The sequence below is a fragment of the Meles meles genome, chromosome 4 (genome assembly GCF_922984935.1).
Source record: "Meles meles chromosome 4, mMelMel3.1 paternal haplotype, whole genome shotgun sequence".
Classification (NCBI taxonomy): Eukaryota; Metazoa; Chordata; class Mammalia; order Carnivora; family Mustelidae; genus Meles; species Meles meles.
In genome coordinates this window covers 27,501,778-27,523,511 of record NC_060069.1, presented here as the reverse complement: position 1 = coordinate 27,523,511, position 21,734 = coordinate 27,501,778, and the positions used below count along the sequence as shown (strand labels likewise).

Here is a 21,734-nt window from a genome sequence, read left to right as displayed (position 1 = left end):
CTGGTGTCCCTGGAACACTTGTTCTCCCCCCGGTGTTGCTCTCTTTGACCAAACAGCTTGTTAACACCTCCTGTCCTGGAGCCCGGGCCCTGTATTTACACCTGAGTCCCAGGAAAGGCGGGAAAGGCGAGCATGTCTTCTACTTCAGGCAGGTAGTGCTCACGATCAGAAAAAGGTGGTCCAAAGTCATAGGGTGGCCACAAAGAGCCCCTCCCCAACCCTGAATCCTGGTTCTGGCTCCCAGGCATTCTAAGAGAAACCGTGGCACATGCCTGCGCTCTGGACACAGGTCTGGAGTATACTGCCTCCTATAGGAAGCTCCCAGCCTGGCAAGGCCAAGTCGCTGGGCAGGTTCCATAGCGGAGTCTTCCCTAGGTAATGCCCCCTTCCACAGCATCAGTGGTTCCTGGGCGAAGGGTAAGACCAGTACATGCTGTGAGCCATGTGTGGCCCAATGCCACACAGCACTGTGTTGTGTAGAATCCCTGGGAAAATACCGATTTTTTACAATTAAAATTTTTCTTAGACATAGTTGAAAAAGCCAAATATTTCTGGAAGGCCTTTTTTCTCTTAAATAGAAGTTGCGGTGGCCTGGATACCCTCTTTTCCCACTCTAAGTAGGTAACTAGCTCCCATTCAATTGGTATTTTTGGTGTTGACTTTCATGCCTATGAAATCATGCCTTCACTCCTACTTCCTGATGGATTCAGTGTTAGGTATCATTTATTGATTCTTTCTTCAACACTCCCAACACACACACCCCCACACCCACACACACACACCCACACAAACACGGCTTCTCTTCTCCTTTCTCCAAGCACATTTATATTATTATTTGGGGTTAGATTAACATGCAGTGTAAATATTATGACTATGTAATCGCTGATCTCAATCAAGCCATGTCATAGAATATTTCTTTCCCTTTCCCGTACAACTTTTCCCTTCTCTCTTCAAAATGTGGTTCCTTCGGCTTCTAGGTGCCTGTCGCTTCTGTGTCCCCAAACCCTGCCATAAGGGTAACTCTCCTTCTCATAAGTGCACACACAATCGGTGTCCCACCATCTCTCTCTTGGCGGTGTCTCTCCAGAACCCTTGCTCCCCTCTGGAGTGGTTGACTTCCCCCAGCTGTCATGGTGGGATCTCCCACCCTCCTCAGGACTCCCTTTGCCAGTTCCTAGATGGACCTCCCGTTCCCCCTGAGTCCTCTATCTTTCTTGATCTGCATTTGCTCCCTCAATTTGGTTGAGTACATCCTCCAGGGGCTTCCTGAGGAAGGGCTGATGGGCACATGGAAAGCCGTGGCCAGACCTGATGTGATCGGTCCTTCCCTAGTCACGCAGGAGGCAGCAGACCTAGGGACCATCCTTACACAGCTTCATCATCACCACCACTCGAGAACAGGGTGGCAAGACAACCCTGGCATGCACCAAAGTGACGCCATCTCCCTTAAGGACACTTTGGCTTAAGAACGACCCCAGACCTACACTCCCTGTCACACAGTTGAGACTGGATCCCTTCAAGCTGACTGCCGAAAACTAACTTCTAGAAGGTTTATGTCTTAGTGGCCTACTTTTTTTCTAACCCTGAAATGTAGCTTCTCTTTGGGACCACTTCAGGGAGGGAAATTCTGAAGATTTTGACCATTTTTATTCTACCCTCACACGGGGATGACTTCGTGTGGGTATGGAACCTTCGGTTAAAAATTGTTTTCCCCTCGGGATTTTATTTTATTTTTAAGATTTTGTTTATTTTGAGAGAGAGTACAAGGGGGGGGAGGGGCTGAGAGAGAAGCAGGCTCCCTGCTGAGCAAGGAGTCCTCTGCGGGGCTCGATCCCAGGACTCCAGGATCATGACCTGAGCCTAGGGCACCCAGCCACCCTTCCCTCAGGGTTTTGGATGCCAGTGTTTCTGTTGGGAAGGCTGATCCTGTCTTGACCCTGATGCTGTGTAGGTGGCCTGCTTTTTGCTCTCTGAGGCCTTCAGGGCCTCTGCTCTGCCTCCAGCATTGTGAGCCATCACAGCTAAGTCCCTGATGTGGGTTTTTTCTCACCCAGCAAGCGCAGCACTCAGTGAGCCCTGTCGGTTCAGGAAACTTACCTGAATTATGCCTTTAACCGTCTCTTCCCCAAGTTTTTCTCTGTTCTTCAGCTCCTGTCATTTAGATATTGGACCCTCTGGGCAGCTTCTCTCATTCTCTTGCCCAGTATCATGGTCTTCATCTTTTTTCTTCTACTTTCTGGGAGATTTCCTCAAATGTGTTTTCCAAGCCTTCTAATGAGTATTACATTTCTGCCATTATAGTTTTCAATTTCCAAAAGTTCTTTGTTTTTCTGGGAGTTCCTTTTCTTTTTTTTCTTTTTTATTTTTTAAGAATTTTATTTATTTATTTGACAGAGAGAGAGAGAACACAAGTAGGCAGAAACAGGCTCCCCACGGAGCAGAGAGCCCAATGCGGGGCTTGATCCCAGGATCCTGAGATCATGACCTGAGGTGAAGGCAGAGGCTTAACTCACTGAGCCACCCAGGTGCCCCAGGAAGTTCCTTTTTTATAGCATGTTTCCCTTTATTATGTAGGGATCTTTCTGATATTATTACTAGCAATGTGTGACTTTTTTCTGCTTCCAACTATTTTTTATCTTTGTTGCCTCTAATTTCCTTTCCTTTCACTTGTTTTTTATGAGACTTTTTTAGAATGAGATTTTCCTTAAATGTTGGGTGAACTTTGATCACTTTCCTCATTGAAATTTTTATGGTAATAGGGGTACCTGTGTGGCTCAATCAGTTAAGCGTCTGCTTTCAGCTCAGGTCATGAACCCGGGCTGCTAGAATCGAGCCTCATGTCAGATTCTCTGCTCGGTGGGCTGTCTGCTTCTCTTCCCTTTGCCCCTCCCCCCAACTCATGCTGTCTCTCTCACTCTCTCTATCGCAAATAAATGAGTAAAATCTTTTTTAAAAAGGATTTATAAAAGATTTTATTTATTTATTTGACAGGCAGAGAGCCCAAGTAGGCAGAGAGGCAGGCAGAGAGAGAGAGAGAGGGAAACAGGCTTCCTGCTGAGTAGAGAGCCCAACGCGGGCCTCGATCTCAGGACCCTGAGATCATGACCTGAGCTGAAGGCAGAGGCTTAACCCACTAAGCCAACCAGGTGCCCAAAATCTTTTTAAAAAAAGAAAGTTTTATTGCAATTAGAGTCATACACAGCTATAAGAAATGATACAGAGAAACTTCTTTAAAAATTTTTTTTTAATTATTTTTAAACATTTTTATTTTTTATTAACATATCACAGCCCTCACCATAGCACATACCTTCCCCAGTGTCCATAACCCAACTACCCTCTCCCTACGCCTCTCCCCCAGGCAACCCTCAGTTTGTTTCGTGAGATTAAGAGTCTCTTATGGTTTGTCTCCCTCCCAATCCCATCTCGTTTCATTTCAGAGAAATCTCTTATATGTTGTACCTAGTTTCCCCCAATGATAACATTTTGCACAACTAGTACAATACCACAACCAAGACATCGACAGTCACATTCCACCAATCTTATGCAGATTTCCCGTTTTACTTGTTCTCACTGGTATGTGTATTTACCTCTTAGAATTTTATCACACATGTATATTGACATATACGCCACCAGCATGGAGACAGAACATTCCAGAACCATGGGCTTCTATCTCTTGCCCTTTTTGCCCTCTTGTAACTATACACAAACCCCTCTCTCTCCCTAAGCACTGGCAACCACTGATGTGGTGGTTGTCATTTAAAAATTTTTGTCATTTCAAAATGTTATATTAATGTGTATGGTATCTTTTGGAATTGACTTTTTTCACTCAGCCTAATTGCCTGGAGATTGACCCAAGTGACTGTGTATATCAATAGCTCATTCTTTTGTATGGTTGAGTAGTATTCTACAGTTTGTATATACTACATTGATCTGCTGAAGGACAACAAGGCTGCTTCTCATTTTTTGCTATTACTCATACAGCTGCTATGAGTATTCCCGCATAGGTTTTGTATGAACGTAAGTGTTACTTTCTCGGGGATAAATGCCACAGAGGACAATTGCTGGGTTATGTAAATAGTTGCTTGTTTAGTTTTATCAGAAACCGCCAAAGTATTTTTTGTGAGGCTGTACCACTTTGCACCCCCACTAGCAATGTGTGAGGAATACAGTTTCTCTTCATCTTCACCAGCGTTCGGGTGTTGTCACGATTTTTTATTTTAGATGCTCTGGCAGATGTGCAGTGACATGGTGGTTTTAATTTGGATTTCCCCGATGAGTAATGATATTGGACATCTTTTCAGAGATGGTTTGCCATCTGTACATCATCTTGGATGAAATATCAGTTCGGGTCTTCTGCCTATTTTCCAGTTGCATTGTTGGTTTTGTTTTTTTTTTAATTGTTGAGTTTTTTTTTTTTTAAAGATTTTATCTATTTGACAGAGATCACAAGTAGGCAGAGAGGCAGGCGGAGAGAGAGAGAGGAGGGGAAGCAGGCTCCCCACTGAGCAGAGAGCCCGACATGGGGCTCGATCCCAGGACCCTGGAATCATGACCCGAGCCGAAGGCAGAGGCTTTAAGCCACTGAGCCACCCAGGCACCCTTTGTTTCACACTTTTTAAAAAAGATGCTTACTTACTTTATTCTTTAGGAGCCAACTCTAGTCATGGGACCAAAAGTGCTATAGTTTTTTTTTTTTAATTGTGGTAAAATACACATAACATAAAAGTCACCATCTTAACCCTTTTTAAGTGTACAGTCAGTGGCAGCAAGTACATTCACATTGTATGTTGTATAACCATCCATCCACAGAACTCTTTTCATCTTGTAAAACTGAAACTCTGCACCCATTAAACCCTAACTCCCTACGCTACCCCAGGCCACCACAAAGCCCTCACAACCACCATTTTACTTTCTGCCTCCATGTTTTTGACTATGCTAGATACCTCACATTCGTGGAATCATACAGTGTTTGTCTTTTTCTGACTGGTTTACTTCACTTACTATAATGTCCTCAAGGTTCACCCATGTTGTGGCATGTGTCAGAATGTCCTTCCCTTTTAAGGCTAAGTAATGTTCCATTGTGTATAAACTATATTTTATTTATCCATTCATCCACTGATGGACACGTGGGTTGCTTCCATCTTTTGGTTGTTGGGAATCATGCTGCAATTCACATGGGTATATCTGTTGTTTTTTTTTTTTTAAGATTTTATTTATTTATTTGACAGACAGAGATCACAAGTAGGCAGAGAGGCAGGCAGAGAGAGAGAGAGAGAGAGAGAGAGAGAGAGAGGAGGAAGCAGGCTCCCCACTGAGCAGAGAGCCCGATGCGGGGCTCGATCCCAGGACCCTGAGATCATGACCTGAGCCGAAGGCAGAGGCTTAACCCACTGAGCCACCCAGGCGCCCCCAGGATACCTGTTTTTAAGACCTTTGGGTGTATAACCAGAAGTGGATCGCTATAGCATATGGTAATTGTGTTTTTAATTTTTTGATGAACCATGATACTGTTTTTCATAGTGTCAGTGTTCGTACCATTTTACATTCCCACTAACAGTACAGAGAGTTCCAATTTCTGCACACCTTCACCAACACCTGTTTGTTTGTTAGTTTAGTTTTTTGTTTTTAAATAGTTGCCATTCTAATGGGTGAGGTGGTGTCTTGTGGTTTGTGTTTACATTTCCCTAGTGATGAGTGATGTTGAACAGCTGTTCATGTGCTTGTGGTCCTTTTACGCACCTTTTTGGAAAAAGGTTGAGGCAAGTCCTTTTCCCATTTTTTTAAATAGTTTATTTATTTATTTTTTTAGCGTAACAGTATTCATTGTTTTTTGCACAACACCCAGTGCTCCATGCAACACGTGCCCTCCCTATTACCCACCACCTGGTTCCCCCAACCTCCCACCCCCGCCCCTTCAAAACCCCCAGGTTGTTTCTCAGAGTCCATAGTCTCTCATGGTTTGCCTCCCCTTCCAATTTCCCCCAACTTCCTTCTCCTCTCCATCTCCCAATGTCCTCCATGTCATTTGTTATGCTCCACAAATAAGTGAAACCATATGATACTTGACTCTCTCTGCTTGACTTATTTCACTCAGCACAATCACCTCCAGTCCCGTCCATGTTGCTACAAAAGTTGGGTATTCATCCTTTTTTTTAAAATAAACATATAATGTATTTTTATCCCCAGGGGTACAGGTCTGTGAATCACCAGGTTTACGCACTTCACAGCACTCATGATAGCACATACCTTCCCCAATGTCCATAACCCCCTCCGCCTCTCCCAACCCCACCTCCCCCCAGCAACCCCCAGTTTGTTTTGTGAGATTAAGAGTCATTTATGGTTTGTCTCCCTCCCAATCTCATCTTGTTTCATTTATTCTCCTATCCCCCTAACCCCCCATGTTGCATCTCCACATCCTCATATCAGGGAGATCATATGATAGTTGTCTTTCTCTGATTGACTTATTTCACTAAGCATGATACCCTCTAGCTCCATCCACGTCGTCGCAAATGGCAAGATTTCATTTCTTTTGATGGCTGCATAGTATTCCATTGTGTATATATACCACTTCTTCTTTATCCATTCATCTGTTGATGGACATCTAGGTTCTTTCCATAGTTTGGCTATTGTAGACATTGCTGCTATAAACATTCGGGTACACGTGCCCCTTCGGATCACTACGTTTGTATCTTTAGGGTAAATACCCAGTAGTGCAATTGCTGGGTCATAGGGTAGTTCTATTTTCAACATTTTGAGGAACCTCCATGCTGTTTTCCAGAGTGGTTGCACCAGCTTGCATTCCCACCAACAGTGGAGGAGGGTTCCCCTTTCTCTGCATCCTCGCCAGCATCTGTCATTTCCTGACTTGTTAATTTTAGCCATTCTGACTGGTGTGAGGTGATATCTCATTTGGTTTTGATTTGTATTTCCCTGATGCCGAGTGACGTGGAGCACTTTTTCATGTGTCTGTTGGCCATCTGGATGTCTTCTTTGCAGAAATGTCTGTTCATGTCCTCTGCCCATTTCTTGATTGGATTGTTTGTTCTTTGGGTGTTGAATTTGCTAAGTTCCTTATAGATTTTGGATACTAGCCCTTTATCTGATATGTCGTTTGCAAATATCTTCTCCCATTCTGTCAGTTGTCTTTTGGTTTTGTTAACTGTTTCTTTTGCTGTGCAAAAGCTTTTGATCTTGATGAAATCGCAATAGTTCATTTTTGCCCTTGCTTCCCTTGCCTTTGCCGATGTTCCTAGGAAGATGCTGCTGCGGCTGAGGTCGAAGAGGTTGCTGCCTGTGTTCTCCTCAATCTTTGCCCATTTTTTAAAACATTTTATTTTTAAGTAATCTCTACACCCAACATGGGGCTTGAACTCACAACCCTGAGAACAAGAGTCACACATTCTACCAACTGAGCCAGCCAGGCACCCCTATTTGCCCATTTTTAAAATCAGGTTGTCTGTTTCATTGTTATTGTTGACTCTTAGGCGTTCTTTATATTTTTTGGATATTAAAACTGTATATGATTTACAAATATATTCTACTATCCCATGGGTTGCCTTTTCTGTCAATTGTGTTCTCCCATGTACAGAATTGTTAAATTTTGATATAGTTCAATCTGTTTTTTTTCTTTTTCGCCTGTGCTTTTGGTGTTGTATCCAAGAAATTATCAGATCCGATGTCATGGAGTTTCACCCATATTTTCTTTTAAAAGCTTTCTAGCTTTTGCTCTTACATTTTGTGTTTATCTTTGGATCTGAGACAAGGGTCCAACTTCATTCTTGTGGGTATGGATATCTGGTTCTCTGAACACCATTTGTTGAAAAGAATATTTCTTTTCCTCATTGAATGGTTTTGGTACTTTTGCCACCAAACATTTGACCATATATGTGAGAGTTTATTTCTGGGCCCTCTGTTCTGTTCCACCGGTCTCTATGTCTGTCTTTATGCCAGGACCACACAGTTTTGATTACTTTAGGTTTATAGTAAGTTTTGGAAAAAAAATGTGTGAGACCTCCAACTTTGTTCTTCTTTTTCAAGGTTGTTTAAGATGTTTTACATTTTAAGCCCATGATCCATTTTGAGTTAATTTTTGTATAAGGTGTAAGATTAAGATTGAAATTTTTTTTTTCTGCCTATGGATGTCTAATTGCTCCAGAACCATTGGTTGAAAAGTCTCTTTCCTCCATTGACTTGCTTTTGACCTTTGTCAAACATCAGTTGAACATTACTTGGATCTATTTCTGGGTCCTCTGTTATGTTCCATTGATCTATGTGTCTGATGCTCTGCCAAGACCACACAATCCTGATGACTAGAGCCACATAGGAAGCCTTAATATCAGTAGAGTGATTCCTCCCACTTCATTCTTCCTCGTCAAGATTGTTTTTACTATTCTAGGTCATGCACTTTTCTATACACATTTTAGAATAAGCCTGTCTATGTCTATTAAAAATGTTTCTAGGACTTTCATAGGCATTGAATTAAACCTATAGCTCAGTTTGGGGAGAACTGACATCTGTACTGTCTAGAGTCTTCTAATCCATGAACATAGTATATGTTTCTCCATTTATTTAGATATTCTATGATTTCTTTCATCAGCATTTTGTAATTTTCAGCATGGTTCTTATATGTGGTTTATTAGGAATATTCATAAATATTTCAATATCTTTGGAGTGATTATAAATAGCATTGCTTTAAATGTTGGTTTCTACATGTTCCTTGTGAGTAGATGGAAATGCAGTTAATTTTTGTGGGTTGATCTCATATCCTCTGACATTGCTGAGGCCATTTATTAATTTCTAAAGGTCTTTTTTTTTTTTGTAGATTGCCTGGAATTATTTACCTTTCATTCCAGATAGTTTCACCAGATATAGAATTCACCACTGACAGTTCTTTCAGTTCTTGAAGAATGTTGTGCCACTTTTTTTGGCCTCCACGGTATCTGATGAAAAATCCACCATCACTTGAATTAGGGTTCCCCTATAGGTAATGTGTTTTTTCCTTTCTGGTTGCTTCCATGATTTTTTCCTTTGTCTTTAATGTTTGGAGGTTTAATTATGATGTGTTTTGGCATGGATTTCTTTGGGTTTATCCCTGTTTGAGGTTTGCTCCGGCTATTGAATTTGCAGATTTGTGTCTTTCACCAAATTTTGGAAGTTTTCAGACTTTATTTCTTCAGTTACTCTTCCAGTCCCTCTCTCCTCTCCTCTGGGACTGTAATACAAATGGTGGATCTTTGGTTACTGTCTCATGGGCCCAAGATGCCATCCATTGTTTTTGTTTTTTCACTTCACTCTCTCTCTGTTCTTTGGATTGGGTAAACCCTATTCACCTCTCCTCAAGTGGACTGATTTATCGTCTGTTATCTCCCCCACCCTAGTGAGGCCATCCAGCAGGTCTTTATTTCTGTTATTGTATTTTTCAGTTCTATTATTTCCATCTGGCTCTTCTATATAACTTCTATTTCTTTACTGAGATTTTTCCCTTTTTCAGATTTATTTCAAGAGCATTGTACTGATTGCTGAACCATTTTTATGATAGTTGCTTTAAAATCCTTGCCAGAAAATATCAACTTCTGATTAATGTCACTGTTGGCATCAGCTGATGTTTTCTGCATTCAAGTAGTGATTTTCCTGGTTACTATTATGATGGGTAATTTTTTTTTTTTTTACTGTACCCTGGACATTTTGGCTTTATGTTTAGAAGACTTCGGGTTCTATTTGGTTCTTTTTTTATAGCAGGCGGTTGCCCTGTTTAAGTTTGGCATGCAAGCACTGGCCTACTTTTGTGGGCTGAGGTTCCAACAACATTTTAATGTTCAGAGACTTTGCTGTGTTATTTTCACCTGCTTGGTTTATCTGGTGCTGCTGGGGCTCCCACCTGTTCCTGCTGCTGCTGCCAGAGAGAGCAGAAGAAGTTTCCCCAGGCCAGGTTGCCCAGGGTCCCTTGGCAGGGAGATGGGTCTCAGGCCAGGTATGGAAGGACAGCTCTTTCCCTGGCTGCTTGTTGTTAGTGGGCTTCTGACACACTCCCCTTGCTGGTGATGCTGCATTTGTTTGGTATTGTCATTGGGACTCCTGTTCAATTTGTTAGATGAATAAACCCACCCGGGTCATCCTTTATTGGGTGTGTGTGAGGGAGAAACCTGCTGCTGAGATGTTCCTTCATTCTTAGATTCCCAAACCAATTAGTCATCCTTCTTCCACCTTTCTGAGTTACCCTTTAATTGCCTCTTGCGTATCTCCATGGTTTATCATTGTACTTAACAGAGAAGAATGGGGAGGAATGAGTCTCACACTGTGTAGGCCAGAAGTCATCTTTTCAATAACTTTTTAATTATAGCACCAAAGAGCTCAGTGGCAGTCAGCCTTGTAAACTAGGGGGCTTCACTTTACATGAGTCTCACTGTGTCTTTGAGGTCCCTTGGTTATTGATATTTTTTTTTTTCTTCTAGACTGTCAGAGGTCAGGGAAAGTTCTGGTTTCTACCCTGGGGAAGGACCACTGATGTGGGACTATCCCAAACATAGAAAGACTACTTAGGAGATGTGAGGAGACCACCAAGAGTGGCAAGTGTCTGCCACATATGGACATATAGCATGGCTACTCCAGCAAATACTCAGCAGCTGAGTCATTGCCCCACAAGCCCATGTCTGGGTGAGGCCTGTTCATGCATTGAGGGCAGCAGACATTGTTGAATTTCTTGATGCATTGGCAAGATGTTCTCTGACCTTGGCAAAATGCGTGTAAATTTTCTCAAGATTTTCACTTGGCATTTTTCTTAAATAACCCTTGTGATGTGCTAAGATTCCTAATGAAGGCAGAACATGAGTGGGCAAACTCGCTGAAGCTCAAAATTGTTATTTGAGTGAAAGAAGTCAGAACAGAAAGACAGACAGACTCCATGATTCTGCTTATATAAAACTTTAGAAAATGCAAATGGATGATGGTGATAGAAAGTGGATTTGTGACTATCTAGGCTTGAGTTGTTGTGGGGAGAGTTGAGGGAGGAATTAAAGAAGGGCACAAGGACATGTGGCTGATGGATACATTCTTTAACTTGATTGTGGTGCTGGTTTCATACACACACACACACACACACACACACACACACACACACATATATATAGTTTCATGGGTATGTGTGTGTATATATCAAAACTTATCAAATTGTGGGATACTTGGGTAGCTCAGTCAGTTAAGCATCTGCCTTTGGCTCAGGTCAGGACCGGAGTCCTGGGATCGAGTCCCCCATAATTGGACTCCCTGCTCAGTGGGGAGTCTGCTTCTCCTCCCTCCGTGGGCCCTCCAACCCCCATCATGCTCTATCTCTACCTCATGCTCATGTGCTCTCTCTTTCTCAAATAAATAAAATCTTAAAAAACTTATCAAACTGTACACTTTAAGTACATGTAGTTAATTGTATGTCACTTCTGCCTCAACAAAGCTGTTTAAAAAAAAAAAACATGACAAGACTATTTGCTGGCCATCTAAATTTCAGTTTCTATAAAAGGGGGTAAATAATATTATTTTGGGTAAGATTAAATGAGTAAAAATGAGGGGCACCTGGGTGGCTCAACCAGTTAAACATTTGCCTTCAGCTCAGGTCATGACCCGGGGTCCTGGGATGGAGTTCCCCATTGTTGGACTCCCTGCTCAGTGGGAAGTCTGCTTCTCCCTCCCCCTTTGCCCCTCCCCTTGTTTGTATGCTATCTCTCTCTCTTTCAAATAAATAATCTTTTAAAAAATGAGTAAAAATTAAAAGGATGAAGTGAGATGACATTTTCCCTTGAGTCAACCAAAAGCCATGCAGTCATGCTCTGTCCCTCTCTCCTGTACTCACATCCAATCCCTGGCTGGCTCTTTGGGTGACTACCAGAGTGGCTGGGGACAGAGGTGAAACAGGATCGGCCATGAGTTGGTGACTAGATAGTTGCTGAAATGGGGAGGTGGGTACATGTTAAACTGGCATATTATTCTCTTTACTTATGGATATGTTTGCATTTCTCATAACTATAATTAAACAATAAACAGTGGCACCCCATTTCACTGAAGGGAAAAACTGTCCCAAGTGGCCCTACATGATTCCCCCACCCTAACCCCCTGTCCTTTTCTCCTCCTACTCACCTCTTCATTCATTGTTCCAGCCCCACTGGAACCTGCCAGGTGCACTCCTGCCTCAGGGCCTTTGCTCAAGCTGTACCCCACCCCCACCCAGAATCCTCCTATCCCATGGTTTGAACCTGCTCAAATGGCATCCTCTCAATGAGTTCATCCTGACTGTTCCACTAAAATTATTACCACCACCACCTGTCCTTTTCCATGACCCCTTCTCTGCTACTTGTCATTTAGCAGTTACTATCATCTGACATCCTGTGTAACTACTTGTTGCTGACTCCCCCCATGACTTGGGCTGAATGTAAGAACCATAAAGACAGGAATTCCTACCTGATGTGTTCACTGTTGAATCCTCAGCACTGAACAGAGTTCACAGCAGGTTCTTGATGAATGGATGAGCTACATATAAATACGCTAGTGGAATGCCTGGGAGGGAGTGAACACTACGGGAGTCATCATAATCTAAAAATATGTCATTGAGTCACCTGATAAACATAAGTTAATTGTTCCGTATATACTTTTTGTCCTGGTCTTTGGAAAATGAAACAACCGCGAATTTTTGTTGTTGTTGATTAGTGGGAAGCAGGATGGTAGGGAGGGATTCCCACAGTCTTCCGAGGTGAGCACATCTGCTTTGAATCCTGGCGCAGGCTCTTGCCAGCTATGTGACCTGACCAACTTGCTCAGCCCCTCAGAGCCTGATACCTTCACTGATGGTCCTTGTTGGAAATGGCAGTCGGGGCTGGGCTGGAAGCCCTGGGGTGAGACTTGACCCTTTCCGCAAGAGGGACAGGACCATCTCCAGAACCTGTCCAGTGGCTGCCTCTCTTAGGCCTGTTGGTGGGGTGAGCAAACGATGGTGGAAGGCATTGCTCATGGGGGGACAGGCAGTGACATCTCTGAGATCACAAAAGGGGAGGTGACTCAGACCTGGGCCATCTTTTGGTCCCCTTTCCAATCCCTCCGCCCCTCAAGCCTGAGGTTATAAACAAGTGACTCAGAGGAATGATGGGAGAATGCCCCATAACAGTTCACACTAGTGTCCTGGGGGCTAAATTTAACCCACAGCTGCAGCTTCTGGCACTTTGGGAACAAGTTAATCTTGGTGGCTGCGGCTGATTGTGTGTGTGTGTGTAGTGGGGGAAGGGTGGTAAGTCCAGAGAAGGCTGGGCATCAGTACTGGCTACCCTGGGCCTTTACCCTGACACCTCTTCAATCGTAGCCAGGGTGCAAGGGCCCCAAGGCCAAGGTAGGCTCTGATCAAGCTTATATGGATCAAGAAGAGTGAGCATAGACAGCTATCTTGCAATATTAAACTCTGAGAGTGTTACCTTTTGAACATTAGACTCCAGACTGTCCCTCCCCCAGAATGTTAAAACCCTGGGAATTTAAGTACCTAGAATAGTTGAATCCTAGGAAATTACTTTCTTAGCACGTCTGACACCTTGCAATGTTAAAACCCTATGACAGTGTATTCCCAGGAACACTGAACCTCAGCAGAACTGAGGCCCTTAGAATCTAATTCATGAAACTCTCCATTGTGTAGAAAGGGAAACTGAGGCTCAACAGAGCCATGTGACCTGTGCAGACCCTCAGAAAAGTAGTGACCAAGTTTATCCTAAGGCACCTTCTTGCTTTCTTGCACAGTCTAAGGAGGGTCTCAGATTTGGAGTAGGAAGGGGTAAGGTCTTCCCATTTTAAAGGTACGGCAACAAGGTCTCCAATGAGTGAATGCCTTTCCAAGTTCATTGAACAGGAAACCCAAGCACACTATACCCAGGGATGGGTGGGATAAGATATATTCCAGGGAGGAGCACAGAAGCACCCAGACAGAAAGGCCTAGAAGGCATGAAAGAAAGGAGATCCTGGGGGAGGGACACCGATGCTTCTCCCTCCCTGGACTGAGGGGCAGAGCTTGGGTCAACCCCTCCCCTCAGCGGCATTGCCTGACCAAGGAATGTAGTCAAGGCCTTGCTGTGCTCCATTTAGAAATGAGGCAGCGAGGCCCTCATAGGCCCAAATTCCCCACCCCTGTCCCATAAGCCCCCGGGGCTGAGTCAAGGCCGCTCTGGGAGGGGTCCTCTGCCCAGCTGTCCCCTCCGTGTCATGTGCAGGAAGCCAGGCAGCTCGCCTTACAGGGCCCTGTCCACCTCTATATATAGCCCCGCAAAGACAACTGCGTAGACGGAGAGTGACCCAGAAGGAAAGCAGGGGAATAGAAAGAGGAGGCCCCGGCCAGACAGCGGCACCCCCAAGCCACCCACCATGACACTGGGCTTGGAGCAGGCGGAGGAGCAGCGCCTGTACCAGCAGACGCTCCTGCAGGACGGGCTCAAGGACATGCTGGACCACGGCAAGTTCCTCGACTGCGTGGTGCGGGTGGGTGAGCGCGAGTTCCCATGCCACCGCCTGGTGCTGGCCGCCTGCAGCCCCTACTTCCGCGCGCGCTTCCTGGCCGAGCCCGAGCACGCGGGCGAGGTGCGCCTGGAGGAGGTGTCCCCGGACGTGGTGGCGCAGGTGCTGCACTACCTGTACACGTCGGAGATCGCGCTGGACGAGGCGAGCGTGCAGGACTTGTTCGCCGCGGCGCACCGCTTCCAGATCCCGTCCATCTTCACCATCTGCGTGTCCTTCCTACAGAAGCGCCTGTGTCTCGCCAACTGCCTGGCCGTCTTCCGCCTCGGCCTCCTGCTCGACTGCGCGCGCCTGGCCGTGGCCGCCCGCGACTTCATCTGCGCGCGCTTCTCGCTGGTGGCGCGCGACGCCGACTTCCTCGGGCTCTCGGCCGACGAGCTCATCGCCATCATCTCCAGTGACGGCCTCAATGTGGAGAAGGAGGAGGCCGTGTTCGAGGCGGTGATGCGGTGGGCGGGCAGCGGCGACGCCAAGGCGCAGGAGGAGCGCCAGCGGGCGCTGCCCACCGTCTTCGAGAGCGTGCGCTGCCGCCTGCTGCCGCGGGCCTTTCTGGAGAGCCGCGTGGAGAAACACCCTCTCGTGCGTGCCCAGCCCGAGCTGCTGCGCAAGGTGCAGATGGTGAAGGACGCGCACGAGGGCCGCCTCACCGTGCTGCGCAAGAAGAAGAAGGACAAGGGGAAGGAGGCAGCTGGGGCCAAGGCCGCGGACAAGAGCGCGGGCGAAGCCAAGGCGGAGGACGAGGAGGAGGAGGAACGCATCCTACCCGGGATCCTCAATGACACTCTGCGCTTTGGCATGTTCCTGCAGGACCTCATCTTCATGATCAGTGAGGAGGGGGCCGTGGCCTATGATCCGGCAGCCAACGAGTGTTACTGTGCCTCCCTCTCCACCCAGATCCCTAAGAACCATGTCAGCCTCGTGACCAAGGAGAACCAGGTCTTTGTGGCTGGGGGCCTCTTCTACAACGAGGACAACAAAGAGGACCCCATGAGTGCTTACTTCTTGCAGGTGCCTGCCCAGCCCTGGGAGGGGCAGCCAGTGCTGGTTCTGGGAATGGGGGATCAGCTTTGGGGCCCATGAGAGGCTTGTGTCTACTTGTTGGGGGTGCCACTGGGTCTAAGATGAGATGTAGACCAGAGAGGTTGACTGACAGCCACTTACCTGAAGGTTGAAGACAGTTATAGGCAACTGACAATTAGTATATCACTGATGTCTCAGTTTCAGGGGCATGTGAGCCCCAGGGAGGTCTAGTATGTTGGAGGCCGTCTCTCTGCACAGGGATTGGGATCAGGCAAAGTGGGAAGGAGGAACAAGTCAGTGGAAGGGACCTTGGCATGAGGCCAGGACTGGAGTATAGAATAAGAGTGTCCTAAACACAGGGACCATCCTGCCTAGTCTTCTCACTGTACAGATGAGAAAGCTGAGGCCCAGAAAGGACCAGTAGAGTCGGGTGACCAGTCCAAGTCGTAGGGTACTGCGGGATCTCAGAGGGCAGACATGGTTTCCTGGTGACTGGCCATGTAGGTTTGGGTCTTGCCATTTGGGTGGAATTTGTACACATGAAGGGAAGTTAGGGTGTTTCTGCCTGAGGAATGGTGAGCAAGGGACACAGATTGGAATGAGCCTAGTGAGTGGTGTGCTTGGTGAGGCCTGACCAGGTGTGGAGAAGGTTGAGGGGCAACTAGGCATCAGGGTTAAATGTGGGGGGGGGGGGCAGGGAGGGAAGGGGGCAACTCCAGCAGTTACCAGCCAAGGTATTTTGTGGGCATGGTTTATTTTCTCTGGGCCTCCGTTTGTAACTGGGGATATTATTCTTCCTGCTTGATAAGGTTGTTTGAAGGTTATAGATGATTATAAAGTGTCCATCGACACATTGCTCCCTCAGAAAGCTGAGGCACAGATATGGTTGTAAGACTGGGGAGGTGTAACAGGGCGTCAGACTTTTGGGGATGGGTGGTAGAGCTGTACTTGGAGGTTTTCTGTACAGTGGGGTTGGGTGGAAAACGGAGGGCAGGCAGGCCTCAGTTCCCGAGTTGTACTGCGGAAGGGACACCCATTGTGGTGCTGTGATGTGATGTGGTCTCTGGGCGCCCACCTCCGGGGGCCCTCCGTGGTTCTCATCCTGGTGAGAGGTTAGGGTACTGTATCCAGGGATGGCCTCCGGGCTGCGCTGGCCTTACCTGGAGACCTGGCCTCGTCTGTGACCCAGGGTGGCGGGGCTGGGCTGTGCTGGGCTGGGCTGGGAGAGTGGGGGGTGTGGGGCCGGTGGCTGACTGGACGCCTGACCCGCAGTTTGACCACCTGGACTCGGAGTGGCTGGGGATGCCGCCGCTGCCCTCGCCACGCTGCCTCTTCGGCCTGGGAGAGGCTCTCAATTCCATCTACGTGGTCGGCGGCCGAGAGCTCAAGGACGGCGAGCGCAGCCTAGACTCGGTCATGTGCTACGACCGTCTGTGAGCGGGGGCCCGGGGCGGGGTTAGAGGGGCGCGGCTGGAGCCAAAGCCAGAGCCCGCCGTTGAGAGCGGGGGCTGGGGGCGGGGTTGAGGGGCCCTGGGGCGGGGCCCGGGGGCGGGGTTGAGGGGCCCGGGGGCGGGGTTGAGGGGCCCGGGGGAGGGGTTAAGGGGCACGGCTGCGGCCCGGGCCAGGGCCTGGGCCAGGGCCAGAATCCCGGGCTGCGGGCGGAGGCGGATTTGGGTAGGGGCAGAGCGGTGGGCCGTTGAGTGGGAGCCGGGACCTGAGAGGTGCCGGTAATACATCGGTGTACCCCGGATATGTGTTGGGTGTGTGGGTGAAGGCAGAGGCAGGGAACCAGCGCACTCCTGAACTGGGCGCTTGTCCGACTCCGGTCTCCTCCAGGTCGTTCAAATGGGGCGAATCGGATCCGCTGCCTTACGCCGTGTACGGCCACGCGGTGCTCTCCCATATGGACCTGGTCTACGTCATTGGCGGCAAAGGAAGTGACAGGTGAGACTCGGGGACTGGAGCGAGGGCAGGAGCAGGGTTGTAGGTCAGAGCGGGAGCACAGTCTCCCCAGGCTGTCGGGGATTTGTGCGGGCTGCCTGGGCAAGGCGTCCGGAGCGGCTGAACCGGGGGAGCGGCGCTGTGCTCAGGCTTCCTCCCTCTCACTTACTGTCCTCCACCCCCCAGGAAGTGCCTGAGGAAGATGTGTGTCTACGACCCCAAGAAGTTCGAGTGGAAGGAGCTGGCGCCCATGCAGACTGCCCGCTCCCTCTTCGGGGCCACCGTCCACGATGGCCGCATTTTTGTAGCCGCTGGGGTCACAGACACGGGGCTGACCAATTCAGCTGAAGTGTACAGCATTACAGACAACAAGTATGGCTGTTTCCTGCCCCTTTCCCTAGGCAGCCAGGGACCAAGGGCCCCACTGTGACTGCCTGGCTGTGTGACTTTGGACCTGTTGGCTTGCTCTCTGATGGCCCTGGCAGGAACCATGGTCGCTGCCCCTGGACATCAGCACAGAAGTAGCCTCTCTCTCCTGATCAGCCATGAGGGGGGGCTTCCCCCACAATTTGGGGCCAGGGTTAGGGCCAGCCTGGTCTGCAGGAGACAGTTACCAGGAGTGCGGGGGGTGGGGGGAGATGCCTGGTTCCTCGTTCAGAGAGTCATACTGGGCAGGGGTCTGGTGCTGGGAGGTCAGGGGAAAACTGAACCAGCAGTCCACCTGGACTTCGCCAGCAAAAGGGATGGTGGGAGAAGGATGCCCCAGGCCAAGGAAAGTTGGTGCCAAGGCAGTTAGGAGGAAAAAGGCAGGCCTGTTGGAGGAAAGGTTGGTTGGGGGATGGGGATGTGGGGATGGGGGTACTGGGGCTGGAGAGGGGGCAAGCAGGACTGAGGGACTTAATCCTGAGAGCGGTGAAATGCCTGTGATGGGTTTTAGGCTCACATCTGTGTTCCTTAGGTGACAGCTGATGTGGAGAACAGATTAGAGATTTCCCAGGAGGCAGGGGTACAGCCATAGAGTGGGAGGGGGTGGTAGCCTGCAGATAGGGCACAACGGAGATGAGGCAGAGAGGATGCACAGGAGAAAGACATAGGCCAGCACTTCTCCCACTGTGACATGCACACGAATCTCCCAGGGGTCATGTTAAAATGCAGATTCTTATTCTCGGGCCTGGGGAAGGGCCTGAGTGTTTATTTCTAACAACCCCTGCCCCCTTCCCCCCTACCCCCTGCAACCCAGCCCAGGTGCTGCTGATGCTGCTGGTCCATGGGTCACACTTAGAGTAGCAAGAGTTTAGGAGATTGAAAAAAATAGAATTTAGAGACTGCTTGGATGTTGGGGGAAAGAGGGAGATGTGGATACTTTTGAGAGAGGGTGTGAGATCATTTAATGGAGAACCACTGGGGTTAGATCAGAAATGTGAGGGTCCAGTTAGGACATGTGGATTCGAGGGGCCTGGGAGTGCCTAGGAGGAGCCCATCAGGGCGGAGAGAATGCTGAGCTGGAGAGATCTGGGTACAACAGTAAAGGGAGGGGATGAAATCCCTCAGGAGAGAGAGTATAAGAGGGAGAAGCTGAGGCCCAAGCCCCAAGGGATTGTGGGGGCGGATGCATTATCCAGGAAGGAATCTGAGGACATGAGAGGCCGGGCAGGTGGGAGGTGAGAACGTCACGTCAACAGAGACGTGTGTTGTGCCTGGATTTTATGTTCTGTGGTGGCTGGGGACGGGAGAGCTGTTTTGGAGCATAGGGATGAAGGCCCAATTTCAGGGTCAGAGGAGGGAAGTGAAGAGACCCTGAGAATAACTGGGCAGTGAAGAGGGGAAGAAGGGTGGGGCACGGGTATCAGGGGAGGGCAGCTCCCCTGGAAGAATTAGTTCAGGAGCAAAGGAGGGCCACTGGGGGATCCATGGTGGATGGCACAGGGTAGACTGGATGCTATGACCAGGGAACCATGAAGGGAAATGGGAGGAGCAGGAGAATGGGGAAGACCAGAAGGCGGTGCTGGCAGGGTCAGGACACAGGAGGCTGTGCTGGGAGCCTGGGATTAGGGTTTCCAAGGGGTTTGCTAGAGCTGTGGGTGCTGGGGCTGCTGAGGCCTCTGGGTGACGCACCTCTTCATGCCCCCTTCTCCCCACCAGGTGGACACCTTTCGAGGCCTTCCCACAGGAACGCAGCTCGCTCAGCCTGGTCAGCCTGGCGGGCACCCTGTATGCCATTGGTGGCTTTGCCACGCTGGAGACTGAGTCTGGAGAGTTGGTCCCCACAGAGCTCAATGACATCTGGAGGTGAGTCTGGGCCCAGGGAAGTCCCCGAGCAAGGCTGATGCCCCCCAGCGGTGCCTGGCAAGGTCATCTGGGGCTAGGGTGATCCTCTTCCAGGGAGTCCCCTGGGGAAGGGACAGCAGCCATGCCTGGCTCAGCCCGGTCCGTTTGACTGGCAAGGTCCTGGTGGGCTCACAGGGGACCACGCCCGACCATGAAGCCTCAAGCATGCCGCAGCTTGGGCCCAGACCCATGGAAACAGGCCCCAGGGAGTAGAGGGGACCCTGAAGAGGCAGCCAGGCCTTTCCTCCCCACTCCGTCCTGAGTACTCTTGCTGGAGGGGAAAGCTGGGGCCAGGATTGAGAAGAAGCTGGAACCCAACTGCTCAGAACCATCACTTTCCAAGCTGATCCTTTCTGGGGGTGGAGGGAAGAGGTTTCGGTGGCTGGGGCACCTGCTGAACCTTCCCTTATTCCCACTGCTACGTGGGGGCAGGGGGTCTGGGGGGACGTGTGGAGTGCCGAGTACAGAATTCTCCAGAGGAGGTGCTCTGGAGATGCAGGCCTTCCTGGAGGAGTGTGGCATTCCTTGAGAGGTGACCCTTCCTGGAATGTGGGGTGGCTGCTCTTTGGGGGGTGGGCCTTGTGGTGGGGGGCCCTTTCCTAGGGCATGAGAATTCTCCAGAACCAGACCTTTCTGGAGATGGGCCTGGGGCTTCAGGGACATCCTCAGCCACCCCCCCCCCCCCGGGGGCCACTCTGCACTCAGCTGACCCAGCTCTGTGTCCCTGACCCCACTCCTCCCTCTCACCCCCAGATATAATGAGGACGAGAAGAAGTGGGAGGGTGTCCTGCGGGAGCTAGCCTATGCAGCCGGCGCCACCTTCCTTCCTGTGCGGCTCAACGTGCTGCGCCTGACCAAGATGTGACCGCCCCCGGAGGCCTGAGCTGAGCACCCCTCCCACTCTGCGGCCACACGGGCCTGGATTTTGGGGGCTCCCAAGAGGAGGCGGGGAGGGGCCAGAGTCCACCTGGATCCCATCCTGCCACCGCGGGTGCTCTTCAGCAGGGGGAGAAATCGCTGCCCAGTCCTAGCCTTGCCGGCAGGGCCCAGGAACTTTAAGGCTCTCCGGTCCCCATTTCCCCAGTCTTCTTTTCCATGAACCAGAGAAACAAGGGGGGTGTCCCAAGCTGCATTCTGGGCCCTTCCCAGCCCACCTGTGTGCCAAGGGGGAAGTACCCACAGGACCCCATCTCCTTGCCTGTCAGCTGGGGAGCCTCCGTCTCCAGCACACTCGGCAGCCTGAGAGGAATAAAGTGCCTTCTGAGCAAGTAGCTCAGGATCTAGAATCAGGTCCTCCAGGAGTCAGTGACCAGGTGGTTGAAGATGTCAGGCCTCGGTGTTGAGCGCCTGGGTTGCCCAGGGCAGCGGCTTCCGCATTCCATGGGGGTATCGCCTCCACATTCTGGTGCCCCTAGAGCCTGACCCACCTCCCTGGGGCTCAGAGCCCCCACCTCCTCATACAGCATGGACAAGAAGCCAGGAGATTGCTGGTGGAAGGGACAGGGAATAGCCGAACTGTGGTAGAAAAGTCTTTTATTCTAGTGGTCGGGCCCCCTCCGGCCTGGCCTGGGCCGGACCAGGGAGTAGCTGAGCAGAGCCCATTCCTCTCCCCTCTTACTCCCCGCAGCTACTCCGGCTTCTCTTTGTCCAGCATCTGCTCCTCTTCTAGTGCCAGGGTTCGCTCTCGTTCCTTCACCAGCTGGACACCACAGTAGGTGACGAACAGGACAGCCAGAGTAGTCTGGGGGAAGCCTGTGTGCGGAAGAGGCCATCGACGCCTGGGAGCAGGACCCCAGCCTCAGGGAGGCTTCTCATGCCTCTCCCCACTTGACTGGCCCTCCCTGCTGAGCCCGGGGTGTTGGGCTACAGTGGGGGCATTTCAGGAGGTCACAGTCCTCAAGGTGAATGCCTGGCAC

At 49.5% G+C, this 21,734-nt stretch overlaps 2 protein-coding genes across 8 annotated transcripts in view; one reads left to right on the top strand and one right to left on the bottom strand.

Annotated features, from left to right (window-relative positions):
* Positions 1-14,379: 14,379 nt before the first annotated feature.
* KLHL40 (kelch like family member 40) lies at positions 14,380-20,710 on the top strand. Its single transcript, XM_046003181.1, has 6 exons — positions 14,380-15,537; positions 16,822-16,982; positions 17,386-17,493; positions 17,677-17,862; positions 19,633-19,779; positions 20,572-20,710. The coding sequence occupies exons 1-6, from the start codon at positions 14,380-14,382 to the stop codon at positions 20,681-20,683; spliced, it is 1,872 nt and encodes a 623-aa protein (XP_045859137.1). The 3' UTR covers positions 20,684-20,710.
* Positions 20,711-21,423: 713 nt separating this feature from the next.
* Positions 21,424-21,734, bottom strand: part of LOC123940393 (coiled-coil domain-containing protein 13) — a 66,243-nt gene continuing 65,932 nt past the window's right edge. For all 7 annotated transcript variants that reach the window (XM_046003174.1, XM_046003173.1, XM_046003178.1 and 4 more), the window contains one exon: positions 21,424-21,570. In XM_046003174.1, the coding sequence (XP_045859130.1) occupies positions 21,446-21,570 (125 nt within the window). In that variant the 3' untranslated portion in view covers positions 21,424-21,445. The remainder of the gene's footprint in view (positions 21,571-21,734) is intronic.